Here is a 21,011-nt window from a genome sequence, read left to right on the forward strand (position 1 = left end):
TCCCCTATCATATCCTACAGCAATTTAGATTTGCCAATTTCATGACCTGCTACTCCCCTATTGTTCTTCCATTTCCTCCCAGTCTATCCCATAATTGCTGTCCCCATCTGATTCTATTGTCTCAAATACACATACTTTGTACTGAACGTTTCAGCTTTAAGTTTTCACTCTTGCAGTGCTATCACGGATGGTCCATAGCATGGGTGGTGTTTTCTTTGGGTGTAGGAATCTGAGTGAAACCTGTAGGTTTTGTAGTTGTCCGTCAGTTTGTCCACAGCTTTATTGGGCATGTCCCAATCACTGACTGCACACTACATCTTCTAGTCTCTTTATCACACCCAAGTTCTCTTGTTGTGAGGCAGGCAAAGGGATACCGAGTTTGGATTGTGGTTCAACTCTATTTTATTAACAAAATATTCCTATTAAAGACACCATGTGAGCATTTCCCAAATTCTTACAATATTTACTCTCTGCCTAACTCTCTTTTTTTCCATAATACATATTTTTGAGCTGGGCCGTTGGAATTTTCTTTCTCTCCAGCATAGGGTTGGCTCTCTTCTACGAAGGTGAGTCTCGCAAGTCAGGGCGGATCATCTCCTGGAGTCATGAGTTAGGTTCAAAACATCCAATGGGGTTGTACCAACACCTTCACTATTGCCATGCCAGGGAGATGTAAAATGCATGTCCTCAGGTACTTGCTGGAAGTCAAGGTACCAGAAAGTTTCTTTGATATTTCTCCAATACACAACTCTTAGGCTGGTTGGAGCTGGCTTCCCCGAATCCTTTGTGACCCCTTTGACATTATTTACAGAGAACAATGAATATCAACTGCTGGCTGCCAATTTTCTGTCATACCCAAAGTCTCCTGCTGTGAATAAATTTACAAAGTCCAAGATTAGGCCTGCAGTTATTTGCTCTTATGTTGATTTAGTTCTATTTGAATTTTGTGCCCAATGGATTTTGTAAAGAACTGTTACTTCATTGAACTGACTTTGAAAGACTAGGGAAAGATGTGTTAGTACTTGTCACTTGTGTTGTTTAAAAGTTAATGGAATTGTTGACTTAAACTTTGTACTTGACCTACAAGGCACACCAAAAAGAGAAAATAAAAAACTTGAGCTCACTTGACCTGCCTGGAACTGTGAATAATACAAGTTTATTAATCTTAGCAATGGATTAAAAGAAAGAATATTCTGTAACTGAAGATTTCATAAACCTTGCTTTATTGTTTTTGCCAGAAATGACTAAACCTCTGATAATTTTCTAGTGGAATTTGAAATACAAATTTGCTTCAAACAAAATTTCTAAATACCAATACATGACTTCAAATCAAGCCAATTCAAAATATCCATAAACTAACTTGCACTTGAGTCAAAACTGAATCATTAATCTTGTGGAACCTAGAACTCAGCTGGATTTCCAGTTATGTTTGTAGAAAAAATAATGTGTTGAGAAATAATGGGAAATCCTGAATTAAATATCATCAAAGACTAGTCCTTGTTCTTCAAGGTCAAGTGGATCTTTGTCTTTTTTTTCACAGATGTCTTGTTTCTCACCATCCTGAGAAGAAAAGGCAATATTTTAAAATATAGTTGGTTTCTAAAAATAGTGAATTAAAAATACAATATAATAGGACAATTGAACATGGATCAAATGTTCCAAGGGCTCACTATTGGGAGGCCTGTAGTACAGCCCCAACATTGTTACCACACTCTTCCTATTTCTGAGCTCCCACATTGAGCAAGAGGAGCATAGCATGGGTCTGAGATCTCCTGCCATTTTTACTCTTAGGCTTAATTTAGTCCAACTATAATATCAAATAATAGATAAATGAAAAAAAGAAAGAAGTTTTAGAGCTGCTGTGAAAGGCTAAGTACCTAAAACAGGTGTGAAGTCAGGCTTCTGGGATTGGAAGGTGCCAGCTAAGCATTGTGACAATAAAATAGGGGGTAGGTAGCAGGTAGGTAAAATAAGTATGTAAGTTTGCTTACTGAGCTGGAAGATTTGTTTTCAGACATTTCATCACCATGACTAGGTAACATCATCAGTGTCTCCGGTGAAGCGTTGGTGGTACATCTTGCCTCGCTATTTATAAGTCTTGGTTTCTTAAGGGGAGTGATGTCATTTCTGGTTTCTTTTTCAAGGGAAGGTAGGTGGGATCTAAATCAATGTCGCAGAAATCAGGTATTTCCTAAATGTCTAAAATACAACCCCCCGCCCCAAACACCCCACTAACCAAAAAAATAGCAGAACAAAACGGCTGCAGAATGCTTAAAGAAATGATAAACAATGCTCACAACCGACTCTGTAAATACAACCAGGAGATTTCGCACCAAAAACCTTGTCAATACCACGACGGACTGTGAGTGGACAAATGCACTATGAGCTTTAAACAGCAAACACAGCAAAAGAAAAAAACTCGCACTTCAGGTTGGATAAACTCACAAAAATACATTTCATAGAAGACTGATGCTTGGATAAAAAATCTTTCGGACCGCCCACTTATTGATACAGAAAAAGCAGTCCTAGTCATAGGATTACTACTACTACACAGGTACTAAACAGGAGCTCATCCCTTCCAACAGGACTTTAAAAAATCAGGAGAATTTTTGAAACCAGATGGGTCCAACACACCACGCTTCTACAGATTACCAAAAATACACAAACCTGCCGCTCCTCCCCTCAGACCCATAGTCTCCCTACCTGAACACCAACATACAGACTAGCCAAGGAACTCCACCAAAAACTAAAACAGCTAATTGAAGATTCATGCCACCCCATTCATTCCACCCGAGAATTCCTGAACAACAAAGATACTAAGATCAGAAGAGGATGAAATAATGGTCTACTTTGGCATTACAGCCCTTTTCACATAATTAATACTGACCTGTGTTGCTGGAAAAGCGCAGCAGGTCAGGCAGCATCCAAGGAACAGGAGAATCGACGTTTCGGGCATAAGCCCTTCTTCAGGAATTCCTGAAGAAGGGCTTCTGCCCAAAACGTCGATTCTCCTGTTCCCTGGATGCTGCCTGACCTGCTGCGCTGTTCCAGCAACACATTTCAGCTCTGATCTCCAGCATCTGCAGCCCTCACTTTCTCCTTAATACTGACCTGGCCAAAGAAACACTGGCATTAATACTAGGAAAACCAGGACCACAAACACCAAACAGCACCAACTTCATCAGCAAAGACAACATCCTCAAGCTAGTGGACCTGTGCCTCACACACACTTCACATTCAATAACAAAACCTACAAACAAGTCAACGCAGCACCTATGGATCACCAGTATCAGGACTCATAGGAGAAGCAGTAATGCAGAGACTTGAACAAGCTGCCCTCCCATCTATCCAATCCAAACTCTGGGTTCACTATGTGGATGACATCTTTGTCATCACAAAATAATGAAGGGTATGGAACAAATTAGCGGAAACATAGAACATCATCAACAACATCCTGACAGGCATAAAATTCACAAAAGAGGAGGAGAATGACAACAAATTCCTATTCCTAGATGTGACAGCTGAATTTACGGTTAACGAAGAGCTTCAAACCAGCATCTACAGAAAAGCAACACACACAGACCAAATACTTAACTTCAGAAGCAATTATCCCAACACCCACAAACAGAGCTGCATCAAGGCATTATTTCAATGAGCTACAACACACTCAGCACCTAAGAACTACAAAAAGCAGAAGAAAAATATCTATACAACGTTTTTCAAGAAAAATGGATACCCAATAAACACAACCTGCCAATTCCTCAGAAACAAACCCAAACAAGCAGACACAACACAACCAAAAACTACAGTCACATTACCTTACATCAAAGACATATCAAAAATGACTTCCAGACTACTCAGCCCCCTTGGCATCATGGTATTCCACAAACCTACCGACACACTTAAACAGCGACTAATGAAATTAAAGGATGCATTAGATACTGCTAGAAAGTCATTTACAAGATACCATGCAAGAACTGTAACAAACACTACATTGGACAAACAAGCAGGAAACTTGCCACTAGGACACATGAACACCAATTGGCCACCAAAGAACACGGCCCACTATCACGAGTTTCCATACATACAGACAAAGAAGGACACTGCTTTGACTGGGACAACACACACATTAGATCGGGTAGACAGTGAAAGACTTTTTCCTAGGATGATGACGATAGCTTGTATGAGAGGGGACAACTACAAATTGAGGGGTGATAGATTTAAAACAGGTGTCAGAGGCATGTTCTTTACTCAGAGAATGGTAAGGGCGTGGAATGCCCTACCTGCTAAGGTAGTCAACTCAGCCACGTTAGGGAGATTTAAACAATCCTTAGATAAGCACATGGATGATTTTGGGATAGTGTAGGGGGACGAGCTGAGAATAGTTCACAGGTCGGCGCAACATTGAGGGCCGAAGGGCCTGTTCTGCGCGGTGTTGTTCTATGTTCACATCCTAGGAGAGCAAAACAAAGACACGCACGAGAATCCTTAGAGGCATGGCATTCTAACCAGAACTCCATTGATTTATATCCTATCTATCTTCCCTTGAAAAAAAGAACCAAATATGATGTTACCCACTTCAAGAAACCAAGACCTATAAATAGAGAGGCGGAACATACCACCAGCGCTTCACTGGAGACTCTCACTGATGATGTTACCTAATATGGTGACGAAATGTCTGAAAACAAATCTTCCAGCTCAGTGAGCTAACTTATTTACTTACCATCAACCTGACTTACAAATCTTCTCAAAAATCACTAAGGTAGGTAAAATGCTGGGTGGAAAGGGGTTGGGATGCAAAGTCAGTAGTTGCTATGTAAGCAACGTTTCCTCTAGGCTGCATGTCTGCCTAGCTGATCCCCATGTGAGAAGCAGTGTCGGCAATCACAGCAGTGACTCACAGTTCTAAACTTTGCTGCTGAATTAAGGGGAAAGTTGCATTGAAACAGCTTTCATATGGGGCTGGGTACCAGAAGGGGAGATGCATGGAGGGAGGGTGCCAGAGAGGGAGGGGGTGCATAGGGGGTAGGGTGTCAGAGGTTTAGAGTATCAAGTAGGTAGGGTACCAAGTAAATAAGCTGCCAGTGGTGAAAGGGCCAGGTCAGTAATGGAGTTTTTGGGGTAAGGTCAGAAGCCACAAGACACCAGGTTATCGTCCAACAGGTTTATTTGAAATCCCAAGCTCTCGGAGCGCTGCCCTTTCGTCAGGTGAAGTTGGTCACTATTAAAGTAAAAATTAACAACTTTATTTCTTAAAATATAACAGATAATAATTAACTAACAACTATTCACAACTCCTTTCTCTAACCTATCTTTTAACCTTCCCTTCTATAATACTAGTTTTATAAAACCCCATAAATCATAAAAAGTATGATTTACTGAAAAATTCAAAGTTCAAGACCAGCCAACTGTCAAATCTTCTCTTTGCACATTTGCTCTCCAGGTTGGTGTCAATGTTTTTTTCTCTCTGTGCAAACTCCTTCTCTAGACAAGTACCTCTCAGAGAGTTCTGACTAGCAGCCGACATCTATTGGTCTTTTGGCAGTCTCCCTCAACTGTTCAATTTTTCCCGGTCTTATACCCCCAAAGCATTGGATTGTGTCATTGGCTTTTAATATTGTCAATATACTCAATTTTAACTTGATTGGAGTTTGGTATTTTTGGGGGTATAATTTAAACTGTTTGACCTAATTCACATCTGTTTTTGTCTCCAGGCAACCAGCTATTCTAGCTGCTGGACCAATAGGTTACATTATATCTTATTCAGAATATTTGGTGCTGTCAGGTAGTCTGCTGGCTTTTAACTCCCTTAAAGGTACAGTCCAGTCACATCTTCATAATAGGGGTTACTGTTTAAAAATAAGAGGTCACCCATGTAAGACAGAGAGTAAGGAGAATATTTTTTCACTGACTGTCACTCATCTTTAGAACTCAAAAGAGTTTGGGAACAAAATCTTTGAATACTTTTAAGGGAGATGTAGGTAGATTTTTGATAAGCAATGCGTTGAATTGTGTTTAGGGTAGATCAGGATGAGGAGACATTGGATCTGGTGTTGTGTCATGTAGCAGGTCTCAGACATGGTGGTAAGGAGGTAAAGTAGTGTCTAGTTGCAGGGGGGAGTGGGGATAGGGTGTTTGGGTTCTGAGGTAGGGCAGGTGTATCAGATCCAGCAGTGGGAGGATAATGGTCCATGCAGAACCAATGGGAATGTTGGATTGGGCAATGGGTCTGACATTGTTTTCCAGCTCTGAAACCATCAAGTCCTCAGGGGATTGTATGGTCGGATATAGGGGAATTGAGGGGAAGAGCAGAAGCTTGGGTGAGGAGTTGGATCTGGTAGTAGTGAGGATGGGTCGACAGATCTAGTGACATGAGGTGTATTGTGTCCTGGGTGATGGGGTAAGAGGAGTGAGTGAAGCGTGTTGGGTCAGGATCTCAGAGCACTGGAGTTGAGGGTGTGCGAGTTAAATTGGGTGTCTCTTGAATAGTCACTCAGGGGTTAGACTAGAGTTTTAATAGTCTAACATTTCCTGAGTAAGCATTTACTTAACTGCAGTGGAAACCTCCAAGTTCTCTGGTTTAAATGGATACCTTCAGAGGGTTCCATGTATAAGGGAATTGTCCAGTGGAATCTTCAATTTCCAGGGCAGTCCCATGGGAGTCTGCCATATTGGGGATTCTGCTGATTGCCCACTTGCAACTGCCATCTACCCTTCAGAAACAATTACCTGGGCATCAAAAAATCTACGCAAATATTTATTTTCACTTCTGTACACATTTATGCAAAATAGTTAGCTGAACAACAACCAACAGAATGAGTGGTAAAGGATAACTTGTAGTTGCAAATTTTATTGAAAAAGTGTGCAACATAATGCATGGTGTATGAATAAAGTCAACAATAGAAACGTTGGAACTTTCCACCCAGGTTCTAAGAAAAAAAAATCAATTTTTTGATAACTTTAGGTTATTGTTTTGCATAAATTTCATGTCTTTAACAAACTTGAGTTGTTGCATATTGATGTTCAGAAATAATTTTAACATTTATCAAGCAGTGGTGAATATTTCCAATATACCTTGGAATATAAAGTTATTGTTGTGTGCCATTTTGATTCTTAGCCACAATAAAAATTGTTCTTGCACAGGTCAAGGTACACAAATTTGTTAGTCTTTTTTAGTTATTATAAGTTATTTCTCTTTCACATAACATATGCATATTGTTTTCAGCAAATGATTTTTATTTATATCTATTAATCACCTGAACTTTCCCACAACTAAATCACTGATTTTTAAAAAACATTTGTAACTATTAACCACCACCAGTAATTACCCATGAGCCAATTAGAAGTTGACACGTAAAGCCCATTATGGGCAATACGTACCATCAACAATTGGGGGGGGGGGGGGGGGGCGGTTTGGTAGGGCAACGTGAAAGGGACTGCTTTTAACAATTCAGTGATTTCCCTAACTAGGGTCACATAATTGCACCTCAGCAAATATTTTGGAATGTTGTTACTTACTGAGAGAGGAATTGAATACCAAAGTTGGAAGGTGAAATTTCATTTACAGATGGCATGGTGAAACCACATTTGGAAAACTCTGTACAGTACTAGTCTCCTGACTTTAGGAAGGTGTAAATAAGTTGGAAGTAGTTCAGAGAAAATTTGCTAGACTACTATCTGAAATTGACAGTTTGTCTTATGAGGACAGATTGGACAGGCTAGTATTGCATCCTCTAGAGCTCAGAAGAATAAGGGTTAATATCATTAAAATATAAAATTACCTGAGTAGTCTTATGGTCTTCACAAGGTGCATGTGGAAAGAGGACCTTCCTCTTGCAAAAGAATCTAGAATAAGGGGTCACTGTTTAAAAAATAAGGGGTCACCCTTGTAAGGCAGAGGGTAAGGAGAATATTTTTACACTTGACTGTCACTCGTCTTTAGAATTCAAATGACTGTGGGAACAGTATTTGAATATTTTAATGGGAGAGGTAGGTAGATTTTTGATAAGTAAGGCGTTAAATTGTTATCAGGAATCTGAAGTTATTGAATTCAGAGTAGACTTGAAGTACCAAGTGGCCTCCTCATGCTGTTATTTTGACATATGTTTGTTTATATATGTTTGTGTCTCCTGATCAGACTGGGGTTTAGCTGATACACTCTTTGGGCTAGACTTAGTGCATCGCATTGCAGCAGAGAATGTGGCAATGGCTGGTAAATTATGGGAGAATTGCTAAATTAGTCTCCTATTGGTGACAAAATGTCCCCAGTGCAGTGGAAGGATGGAAGGGTCAGATGCAGGGTGTTAATTATACTCATTTAATGAACTGATTTATACCCATTATCACAAAGCACACATCTCAATTTAGTGGTGGCTCAGTTATACAACAGGGGCTGCACAGGACCATCCGACAAACCCCATCAGTGTGTTATAATCCTCTGGGAACAGAGGAGGGGGGAGCCTGGCTATCAGGCAAACTGTGTGCAATTGCTGGTTCTGGCGTTGGAGAGCAGATCATGTTGCACTGAGATAGTTGGGACTTAGACACTACCATGAGGTGTCCTGGCACTGAAGTGTTTGACCTTCAACAATCCAACCATCTCCCTTTATACCAGATGTGGTTCCAACTAGCACAGTCAGAAGCAATACAGGCAAAGGAAAATAAAAGAGTTGTGTAGACAGGGTTGATAATGATAGTTCTACATCATGACAACAGACATGTAGATCTTCACAGATTTTTGTAATTACAAACAAATACTAAATGTATATAATATGATAAAGTATAGTGAAGTATACTGGACCCAACCCTGTAATTTATGGAAGTAGAAGGTTGATTAAGGTTAACTATGATGTTTCTTTATAAGGTTGAACCTTGTTCGTTATATAATCCACATATTTATTCAGGCACAAGTCTCCTGAAATTCTTCGCCTTGATCATGTATTATTCTGTGACTAAGAAAAAGTGAAAGCAACCTATTTTCAGCTGTACTTACAGACAATTAATATCATTAATGGTGACAATGGATCAGAACCCCAAAATATGTTTGGACAGTTTTTTGCTTGTAATTCCCAAACATATTGTTTTTAATGGGTGGACTGCAACAGAAATACTGCAGATTTAAATTCAGTGTCTAGCAAATCCTGTCTGAAGCCTCCATGAAAATTGACAGGGAATCATCGAAAATGATTCGACTTAACAAGAAAACAAGGGTGGAAGTGCTGACTATCTCTCGCTTCTTCAACATGTCTGTTTTATGCTCCAGGAATAAACAAAGACATTGGTGAAAAAGCCAGTTTCAACTCTACTACAGTGGATTAGTGGGACTGCAAGCTACAATGTGGACCCTCGTGGGTTTGAGCAATAGCTTTCGTGTTTTGGGAAGATCACAATCAATGAATTATGTCCTAGGTATCCCTGTGTTGCAGGTAAAGGGAGATCTCTGCTAGAAACAATTTAAAAAATGGAATTAGGTTAAAGGACTGTCAATTGTCTTACAGTACCAGAAATCACAAAAAAAACTGTTCAACTATCAACTTCACAGTACCAGTAACAGTTACATTTCAATGAATACCATGTTCAACTACCTGCTCTGTGCCAACAATTCAGAGACTGGTCCATATATTTGTTTATTTTTAGCTTTAAACATTTTAGAGTGACTTCTTAATTCTACTCTCTATATGTTTGTTGTGTTGGTATATTTTTCTAATGCTAATTATGAAACTCATTCTTTGTTAAAACAAAGAAAAAAGCCTTGTTAAATTGGCTCCTTTTAAAAGGTAAGTTAATTTGGATCTAAGAGAAAGGTATCCTATAGGGAAAGGATCTTTTCTGAATTAACATGTTGCAACCGACCAAGGGAATGAGTGAATAAAGAAGAGGAGACAATTTATCCCTCCTCAACTGGGAACTTAAGCATTTGGATATCCCATCTTGAATCATAATGAATTGGGGAACATCACCATAATAATACCAGAAGCAAAAAATAATACCAATTTGCTCACTGATCTACTTCCTTGTAGATTAGATTAGATTAGATTAGATTACTTACAGTGTGGAAACAAACCCTTCGGCCCAACCAGTCCACACCGACCCGCCACTCACCCAGACCCATTCCCCTAACACTACAGGCAATTTAGCCTGGCCAATTCACCTAACCTGAACTTTTTTTTTGGATTGTGGGAGGAAATCGGAGCACCCAGAGGAAACCCACGCAGACACAAGGAGAATGTGCAAACTCCACACAGAGTGTCGCCTGAGACGGGAATTGAACCTGGGTCTCTGGTGCTGTGAGGCAGCAGTGCTAACCATTGTGCCAACCGTGCCACCCAATTTTCTCTCCATTCTTTCATTTTCAGTCTAACTGTCACAATACTAATAAAATACTTCTAGTCAGTGAATAACAGGCAACTTTATTTTATTTCAAGCATAATCAGAGTCATAGATTTATGGAGATTAAATGAATCAATTCTTTTTCATTTTCAAAAGTATTCAGCATTTTTGCCACATATTTTGTGATCAAGTTCTGAAATTCCATCCAAAATAATTGGAAATAAATTATACAGATATATATATGTATATCATCATAAATTAATGGATTTGTCAAGCAATTGGCAAATTAGAAATAACCAATACGTACTTGAGTTCCACAAAGAGTATCCATTCCACTCTCGCACAATGGGCTCACTGCAGTTTTTTTAGAGCGTATGCATTCTCTGGGCTCTCTAAATTTTTTAAGGGGCCAGGCCAGAAAAGCTCTGCCAAGACTTTGCCGATCAAGAACAGCTGGAGGTGGTTGCCTAACAAGGTAGAGAACAAGTTAGTAAAGGTTCAACAGTTGAATTTTTTAAAAATTGGCTACCCAATCTCAATCTGAACCTTTCTCACCAAAATTATATCAGGATATATTACTGAATATAAGATATTTATTAGTTTTCAACTTGTTTAATGGAATATCACCAACAATTCACATTAAAGATTTGGGTTTTGATTATGGCATTTGAAATGTGAAGGAAGGGAGACGAGTAGTTATGATAGTACTGATTTTATATATATAGAAATGTGATGGATAGACATACATTCCTTCCGACGATACTAAAGCAATGACATTGCTGAGTCACAGACATATAGATTGCACTTGATGGTTGTGAAGGTGCACATTTTATTCTGTCCCCGTGTACTACACCCTAATTGAAATATGTATGTGGCCAATTTTAATTATTTATTATTTTTCACAAGAACATTGATTAATAATGAACTAAGGTGACAGGTTATTGAGTTTGTTGATGCATTATGCTCTGGGAAGGTTATCATCAAGCTCCTGATAAACAGTATATGAGTTAGGATGAAAGGAGGAATTTTGTCCATGCCTTTCGTGGATTGACTCCCCCACTCCTGTCAAGACCAATGTTGTCATTTCACTAGGTGGATCCAAAATCCCATAGATGAATGTAGTATCCTGGGAAGTAGGATACTGATGTCGGCTAAATAAGAGACTCCTTCAGGACTACCTTATTAAAAGTTTATTCACAGGATGTGGGTATCACTGGCCAGAGATATTATCTGAGCCTCTGGATTAACAATCTAGCAATAATACTACTATGTCATTGCCTCCCCTGTTTGTAGCAAGATAAGGTATGTGCTCAGGTGAGTGAACACACAACCATACACAAGGGATAGTAAGTAAGGACATCTATGGAATTCTACAGAATAAAGTACCAGTTCCAAATGGTTTGACATCATTGTGACATAGCTCCTCAAAGACATGTTCAGTAGCTACTACAGTAAAGGGAAAATTAACCCTTGACTCCACATCTCATTTCTCATCCCCTCCTCGTTTCTGTCTTAAATAGGCAACTCCTTACACTGAGATTGTCCCCTCTAGTCTTCAACTCTCCTACGAGGGAAACAACCTCAAAGCATTTACCCTGTCAATCCCCCGAAAAATTGTAGATCTCCTTGCACTCTCCACAACTCCAATGTGTACAGTATGTACTATTGCCAAGTTTGAGGATGACAGAAACATAGGTAAGAAGGACCTACTCAACCACTCCTCATAAGGAAACTTCTCCATTCCCAGGATCAACCTTCTCGGGACTGCCTCCAACACCAATATATCTTTCCTTAGACAAGGGGCCCAAACAGGTTCATAGCCTTCTAGCTATAGTCTAACCAGTGTCATGCATATGCTTAGCAAAACCCCCTATTTTTATATTTCATTCCTTTTGAAATAAAGACCAACATTTCATTTTCCTTCCATATTACAGATTGAACTCAGACTTTTTTTGTGATTCATAGAATCATAGCGATACCCAGTATGGAAACAGACCCTTTGGTCCAATTGGTCCATGCTGACCAGATCCCTAAATAAATTCAGTCACATTTTCCAGAATTTGACCCATATCCCTCGAAATCCTTCTTGTTCATATACCCAGCCAGATGTTTTTTTGAAAATGTTGTAATTGTACCAGCCTCCACCACTTTCTCTGGCAGCTCATTCCACACACATCCCACTATCTGTATGAAAACATTGCCCCTTAGGTCTCTTTTAAATCTTCTCCCTCTTACCTTAAACCTGTGTCTTCTAGTTTTGGACTCATCCACTGCCTTTACAATTCACCCTAACCAAGCCCTTCATGATTTTATAAACCTCTAAGGTCACCCCTCAGTCTCTGAAAACAGCCCCAGCCCATTCAGCTCTCCTTTTAGCTCAAGCCCTCCAACCTTGGCAACATCCTTGTAAATCTTTTCTGAACCCTTTCAGGTTTTACCACATCCTGCCTACAGCAGGGAGAACAGAATTGCACGCAGTACTGCAATAGTGACCTACCAATGGCCTGTACAACATGACCTCCCAACTCCTGTATTCAATACTCTGACCAATAAAGGAAAGCATACCAAACACCTTCTTCACTATCCTATCTACCTGCACTCCAAGGTCTCTTTGTTCAGCAATGCTCCCTAGAACCTTACCATTAAGTGCATAAATTTGCCCTGATTTGCCTTTTCAAAATGCAGCACCTCACATTCATCTAAATTAAACATCACCTGCTATTTCTCGGCCCTTTGGCCCATCTAATCAAAATCCCATTGTACTCTGAGGTAACCTTCTTCCCTGTCCAGAATACCTCCAATTTTGGTGTCATTTGCAAACTTGCTAACAATACCTCCTAAGTTCGCATCCAAATCATTTATATAAATGAATGAAAAGTAGTGAACCCAGCACTGACCCTTGTGGCACTCCACTGGTCACAGGCCTCCAGTCTGAAAAGCAATCCTCCACTAACACCCTCTGTCTTCTACCTTCGAGCTAGTTCTGTATCCAAATGGCTAGTTCTCCATGTATTGTATGTGACCTAAGCTTGCTAACCAGTCTACCATAAGGAACTTTATCGAACACCTTACTGAAGTCCATATAGATCATGTGCACTACTTGCCTGCGTCAATCCTCTTTGTTACTATTTCAAAATACCCAATAAAGTTCATGAGATATGATTTCCCACGCACAAAGCCATGTTCACTATCCCTAATCTGTCCTTGCCTTTCTGAATACAAGTAAATTCTATCCCTCAAGATTCCTTCAACTTGCCCACCACCAATGTCAGGCTCACCGGTTTATAGTTCCCTGGCTTTTCTTTATCATATTTCTTAAACAGTAACACCATGTTAGCCAATCTCCAGTCTTCCAGCACTATACCTCAGGCTATCGATGATAGAAATAACTTAGTAGGGGACCCGGCAATTACTTCCCTAGCTTCCCACACAGTAAAGCTGATCAGGTCCTGGGGATTTATCCACTTTTATGTGCTTTAAGATGTCCAGCACCTCCTCCTCTGTAATATGGACATTTTTCCAAGAGGTCGCTATGTACTTCCCCACGCTCTCTACCTTCCATATCTTTCTCGACAGTAAACACTGATACAAAATATTCATTTAATATCATCCCCATCTCCTGCAGTTCCACACATAAATGGCCTTGATGATCTTCAAGGGACCCTATTCACTCCCTAGTTACCCTTTTGTCCTTAACGTATTTGTAGAATCCCTTTGGATTCTCCTTAACTTTATTTGTCAAAGCTATGTCCCCATTTTGCCATCCTGATTTCGCTCTGAGGTATACTCCTACTGCCATTATACTCTTCTAAGGAATTACTCAAACCCAGCTGTCTATACCTGACATAAGCATCCTTCTTATTCTTGGCCAAAACATATATTTCTCTAGTCATCCAGCATTCTCTACATCTACCAGCCTTGCTCTTCACCTAACAGAAGCATACTGTCTCTGGACTCTTGTTATCTCATTTTTAAATGCCTCCTATTTTCCAGCCATTCCTTAACTTGCGAACATCTACCCCAATTGACTTTTGACAGTTCTTGCCTAATACCGCCAATATTGGCCTTCCTCCAATTTAGAACTTTAACTTTTAGATCTGGTCTATCCTTTTCCATAACCGTTTTAAAACCAATAGAATTATGGTCACTCATCCCAAAGTGCTTACACACTATTATTTCAGTCACGTGCCCTGCTTTATTTCATGCACAAAGTCCCCCAAATCCCTGTGTGTTGCAATGTCTTGCAATCTTTTCACATTTAAATAATCATCTCTTCTATCTTGCCTGCAATAGTGCAAACGTCAAATTTTCCTACATTATACTTCATATTCCAAATTTATTTTCTCTCACAAAACCTGTCTATATACCTGTTTAGACTCTTTGTATCATCCTCACTAGTTTTGTGACATTCTCAAGCTTGGTGATAGTACATTTATTACCATCATTCAAGTGTTTAATATTTATTGTAACTAATTGTGGTCACAGCACTGATTTCTGTGGCATTCCACCTATTACAGTTCACCAACCTGAAAATGCCCCCTTTATTCCATCTCTCTGATTTTTATTAGTTAACAATCCAGTATCTGTGCTAATTGACTACCCCAAACAGCACGGGCTCTTACTTTATTAAGTAACCTTATGTGCCATGCCTTATCGAATGCCTTTTGGAATTCCAAATACAAAGTTCCTCTACTGGTTCCCCTTTATCCTCAAAAAACTACAGTAAAATTGTCAGGGATAATGTCACATTCTTGAAACTCTGTTTGATTATATAATCTCTCAAAGTGCTCTGCTATTACATCCTTTACAATAGACTCCATCATTTTCTCAATTACAAATATTAAGTTATCTGGCCTATCGTTACCTGTCTTTTTGTCTCCTTCTGTTTCTAAATAAGGGTGTTACATTGACAGTTTGTGGTCCTCTAGAACTTTTCCAGAGTCAAAGGATTATTGGAAGATTACTACCAATGCATCAACCAGATCTGTAGGCAATGTTCCCTCTGAGACATGTAGCTGCTGCAGTGTTCTGTGCATGGGGATTGCCATTAATACACTAATTGCGGCATTGACATCTCATTCCAGAACTTGCTACCACACACAAGACCCAGAGGCTTGTGCAGCCATAAGAAAATTAGAGAGAAAGCTATCTGCAGTTACTTCCTTTAAGATGCAATACGTTAGGTCCAGGGGACTTATCGATCTTTAGCTTTATTAGAATGTTTAGTACTCTCTCTCTAGTGATGCCTATTGGTTTTTCAACCATATCCCTTCCCGAAGTCACTTCATGTGATGCTATTAGTAACCCCTACTGTGAAAGCCTTATCAAGTGTCTTCTGGAAATCTAAATTCTTATTTGGCTATTGGTTTAGCTCTCAACACACTGCATGTTACTTTTATAAAGAAGTTCTTTGGGCATCAAAGATCCTTCTCCTTACATATACTCAAATGGAACTTATGGTTCCTTGCTCACATAGATTCCAGAGCAATCAGTTTTTACCATATTAATGGTCCTGGATAGCTTTTCTTAAGCTTCTGGCAGTGTTGGTGCATCTCATCAGTGGGCTCAGTGGAATAGCAGCAAAATTTACCTAATCACGTTATTCAATAACAGATTTTATTTTTATTTATCAAGGGACATGAATGTCACTAGCTGGCCAGCAATTTTATTGCTCGTCTGTAGTTATCTTTGAGAAAGTGGTGAGCTGCCTTCTTGAACCACTGCGATCCATATTCTGTCGGTGGACCCACTATGTCAGTAGAGACAGAATTTGAGGATGTTGATCCAGTGACAGTGAATGAATGAAGATATACTTTTGAAGTCAGGATGGTGATTAATTGGAGGTAAACTTGAAGGTGGTGGTGTTCCCATATATCTGCTCCCCTATTCTTCTAGACCAGAGCGGTCATGAGTTTGGAAGGTGCTATCTAAGGACCTTGGTAAATTTCTGCAGTGTTTCTTATAGATCATACACACTACTGCTCCTAATTTGAAGATGCTGGTGTTGGACTGGGGTGTACAAAGTTAAAAATCACACAACATCAGGTTATAGTCCAACAGGTTTAATTGGAAGCACACTAGCTTTCGGAACGACGCTCCTTCACTACCACCAAATGGCCTCATTCCACACTGTGGGGATTCTATAACGTCAATAAGAAACCTTAATTAGTTGGATTGACAACCCATCTCTAATTGGGGCAAGATTTCACTGTCACCAATCCCTCCATTGGAAATGTCACGTAGTTCTTCCACTCCCCTCCTACTGCCACTTTGCAAGGCTTCCCACCTCCTAGCCAGACTCCAGTACAGCTTCAGATACATTTATAGAAATTTAGTAAATTATTTTGTACAGTTTCCTTAACAAATAACTACAATTGATGGGAATATTGACTTTGTCAATGAAAAATTAATGATATTCACAAACACCATAAAAGTATACATTTTCCCCAAGACAGTGACTAGAACTAGATTGTGCAGTCATAAGTGATGAGTCTCAAACTCATTCTGGTATAATGTGATTTTAAAATTGCCTCATCCAAGTTACTAGGCATTTTTATGTTGTGTCCAAAATGACATACCATGGATTTTGATAACGATGAGTTAATTTGTCTGCAGCCTTCTGTCGGAACTCTCCTTGCTACAAAGCAAAAAAAAAATTGATGAAGACTGGGTTAATATTTAATATATTTCAAACTAATTGGAGTTACCAATACCTACCTCACAAATATAAAATATAAAAATATAAGCCTGAGAATATTTTCATTAGGCTAGAAACTAAAGGGATATCTCTGATTATAATGGAAGTCATTTTGGGGTAATAATTTCAGTTCTGTTGCCAGAAGAGTTGGCAGGAAGTGTATCCTCAGCAATAACAGTTGCCCCACAGTTCTTTAACACTCCATGCAATCTTGATCAGTTGGAAACAGGACATGTATCCTGCAATCACCCTGCCATAGTGAGGGGCCAGGCAGTCTGAATGGTCAGCAGTTCTATAGCTGCAGCAGCACCAGATTCAAGTATTGGTCATTGCTGGGACTACAGTAGTTCCCAGAAGATGAACCAATCTACTCTCAATCATCAGTAAAGTGATGGAAGGTGACATCAACAGTACTATCAAGCAGCACCTGCTTAGCAATAACCTGCTCAGTGACATACAGATTGGGTTCTGCCAGGCCACTCAGCTCCTGACCTCACTACATGGACAAATTCCAGAGATGAGGCGAGATTGACAGCCCTTGACAGCAAAACTTGATTTGACCAAGTATGGCGTCATGGAGCCATAGCAAAATTGGAATCAATTGGTATTCGGGGGCATACTCTCTACTGGTTGGACTGGAAGATGGTCCTGGTTGTGGGAGGTCAGTCATCTCAGCTCCAGACATTTCTGCAGGAGTTCTTCAGGGTAGTGCCCTCGTCCCAACCATCTTTAGCTGCTTCATCAATGGCCTCCCCTCCATTGTAAGGTCACAAGTGGGGATAGTGAGGACTGCAGGTGCTGGAGATCAGAGTCGAAATGTGTGGTGCTGAAAAAGCACAGCAGGTCAGGCAGCATCCAAGAAGCAGGAGAATCAGCATTACAGGCATAAGCCCTTCATCAGGAATGTGGGGGTTGGAAAGGGGACTGAAAGATAAATTTTTTAGATTAGATTAGATTAGATTACAGTGTGGAAACAGGCCCTTCGGCCCAACAAGTCCACACCGACCCGCCGAAGCGAAACCCACCCATACCCCTACATTTACCCCTTACCTAACACTACGGACAATTTAGTATGGCCAATTCACCTGACCCTGCACATCTTTGGACTGTGGGAGGAAACCGGAGCACCCGGAGGAAACCCACGCAGACACGGGGAGAACGTGCAAACTCCATACAGTCAGTCGCCTGAGGCGGGAATGGGGTGGGGGAGGTATTTGGGAAGGTTATAGGTAGCTGCAGATGGAGGGTGATGGTGAGAGATCAGAGGGGAGGTTGTACTGGGTAGGTGGGAAGGAAGATGGACAAGTAGGATAGTTCAAGAGGGCAGTGCCGAGTTTGAGGGTTGGATCTGGGATGAGGTGGGGAGGGGCGATGAAGAAACTGGTGGAATTGACATCAAAATTGAAAAACATACGTCAATTCTTCTGCTCCTCGGATGCTGCCTGACCTGCTGTACTTTTCGATTCACAAGTGGGAATGTCCATTGATGATTGCAAATGTTCAGCACCGCTCATGACTCCTCAGATACTCATGTGCAACATGATCTGGACAATATCCAAGTCTGGCAAGCAACACTCGTGTCACACAAATGCCAGGCTATGACCATCACCAATAAGAGACAACCTAACCACCATGCCTTGACATTCAATGCTGTTACCATCACTGAATCCCCCACTATCAACATCCTGGAGGTTACCATTGATTAGAAACTCAATTTGTCTCATCACATAACCACGGTGGCTAAAAGAGCAGGTCAGAGGCTAGTAGTATTGTGGTGAGTAACTCACCTCCTGACTCCCTAAAACCTGTCCACCATCTACAAGGCAGAAGTCAGGAGTTTGAATGAATACTCCCCACTTGCCTAGTTGAGTACAGCTCTAAAAACACTCAAGAAATTTGACACCATCCAGGGCAAAGCAGCCCACTTGATTGGCATTCCTTCCACAAGCATTCATTCCTTCTACCATTATGCTCAGTAGCAGCAGTGTGTACTATCGACAAGATGCACTGCAGAAATTCAAAAATCCTCAGACAGCACCTTTCAAACTCATGACCACATCCATCTAGAAGGACAAGGGCAGCAGATACATGGGAACGCTGCCACCTTCAAGTTTCCCTCTAAGTAACTCACCATCCTGACTTGAAAAATGTATCTCCATTCATTCACTGTCACTGGGCCAACATTCTGGAATTGTGGGTCACCTGCAAAATACAGTGGTTCAAGAAGGCAGCTCACCACCACCTTTTCAACAGCAACTGGGACAGGCAATAAAGACTGGCCAGCCAGCAAATCCCACAAATGAATAAAAAAAACTGAGTATTGTCCTGTTCCTGGACTGAACCAGGACAGATCCCCTGATGGTGATCGTTCACAGTGAATGACAGTGGCCAAGTCCCTGGACTGTGACCCTGACTGACAGCCATCGCCACACCCCCACCACACCAAACCCTGCTGTTGGACTAAGGACAAGCCCCCACCAATTTCCACCCTGGCAATTTTGTTGGATGAATAGTATAGCACAGGAACAGGTCTTTTGGCCCTCCAAGCCTATGCTGATCATCATACCCGAATTAAACTAAAAAATAAACCTTTACCCTTATTTGGTCCATATTCCTCCATTCCCTCACTATTCATGTAACCATCCAGATGCCTCTAAAATGTCGCCAATGTGCCTGTTTTCACCACCTCTTCTGGCAGTGCGTTCCAGGCTCCTACCACTCTCTGCGTGAAAAACGTCCCTCACATATCTCCTTTAAAGTTTCCCCCTCTCACCTTAAACTTGTGCCCCTTTGAAAGTGAAACTTCAACCCTGGGAAAAAGCCTCTGACTTTTTGCCTCTCATAATTTTGTAGACAACAACCATGTCTCCTCTCAACCACTATCTTTCCAGTGAAAACAATCCTTTCTTCATAGCCAATGCCCTTGAGAATAGGCAACATCCTGGCGAACCTTCTCTGCACTCTCTCCAAAGCTTCCATGTCCTTCTAGTGGTGTGGCAACCAAAACTGCACACAATACTCTAAATGTGGCCAAACAAGGGTTGTTTGTAGCTGCAATATGGTTTGATAACTCCTGTACTCCATGCCCTGGCCGACAAAGGCAAACATGCCATATTCCTTCTTAATCACCTTGGTCACCTGTGTTGCCACTGTTAGGGAACTGTGGACCTGCACACCTAGATCCATCTGTATGCTAATGTTCTTAAAGGTTCTGCCATTTATAGTTTAATTCACATTTAAATTCGATTCTCCAAAATGCATCACATCACATTTGTCTGGATTAAATTCCATCTGCCATTTCTGTGCCCAAATCGCCAATCTATCTATATTCTGTTGTATCTTTTTACTATCGTTGGCACTATCAGCAAATCCACCAGTCTTCGTGTCATCTGCAAACTTACTAACCAGATCACCCACAATGTCCTCCAGATCCTCTATATATATTACAAACAACAGAGGATGTAAGACTGATCCCTGTGAAACAACACTAGTTACTAGTCTCCATTCTGAAAACATCCTTCCACCGCTACCCTCTGTCTTCTATGACCGTCAGTTTTGTATTCATCTAACCAGCCCACCCCAAACCCATGTGATTTTAGTTTTTGTATCAATCTGCCTTGTGAGACTTTATCAAATGCCTTACTAAACTCCATACAAACTACATTTACAGCCCTTCCCTCATCAATTAACTTTGTTATCTCTTCAAAAAACTCAATCAGGTTGGTGAGACATGACCTTTTCCATGCAAAACCATGCTGCCTGTGGTCAAAGAGGATGTGAAGATATCTAACAAAGCCCCAGCTATTTATTCCCTTGCCTCTCGCAGTAACTTGGGATAGATCTCATCTGGGTCCTGGGGAGTTGACTACCTTAATGCAATTTAGGATGCCCAAAACTTCCTCCTTCAATATATTGACATCCTCAAGAGTATTCACACACTCATCCCGGATCTCAACATCAGTCATGCCCTTCTCCTTGGTGAATA

At 40.6% G+C, this 21,011-nt stretch overlaps 1 protein-coding gene across 2 annotated transcripts in view; it reads right to left on the reverse strand.

The window, feature by feature from the left end:
* Positions 1-531: 531 nt before the first annotated feature.
* Positions 532-21,011, reverse strand: part of spmip2 (sperm microtubule inner protein 2) — a 50,594-nt gene continuing 30,114 nt past the window's right edge. For both annotated transcript variants that reach the window (XM_087979823.1, XM_087979822.1), the window contains 3 exons: positions 16,908-16,966; positions 10,637-10,796; positions 532-1,560 (listed from right to left, as the gene is read on the reverse strand). In XM_087979823.1, coding sequence (XP_087835949.1) covers positions 1,474-1,560; positions 10,637-10,796; positions 16,908-16,966 — 306 coding nt within the window. In that variant the 3' untranslated portion in view covers positions 532-1,473. The remainder of the gene's footprint in view (positions 1,561-10,636; positions 10,797-16,907; positions 16,967-21,011) is intronic.

Source organism: Chiloscyllium plagiosum, unplaced genomic scaffold, assembly GCF_037043375.1.
Source record: "Chiloscyllium plagiosum isolate Xiang-an unplaced genomic scaffold, Cpla_swu_hap1 HiC_scaffold_36, whole genome shotgun sequence".
Lineage (NCBI taxonomy): Eukaryota > Metazoa > Chordata > Chondrichthyes > Orectolobiformes > Hemiscylliidae > Chiloscyllium > Chiloscyllium plagiosum.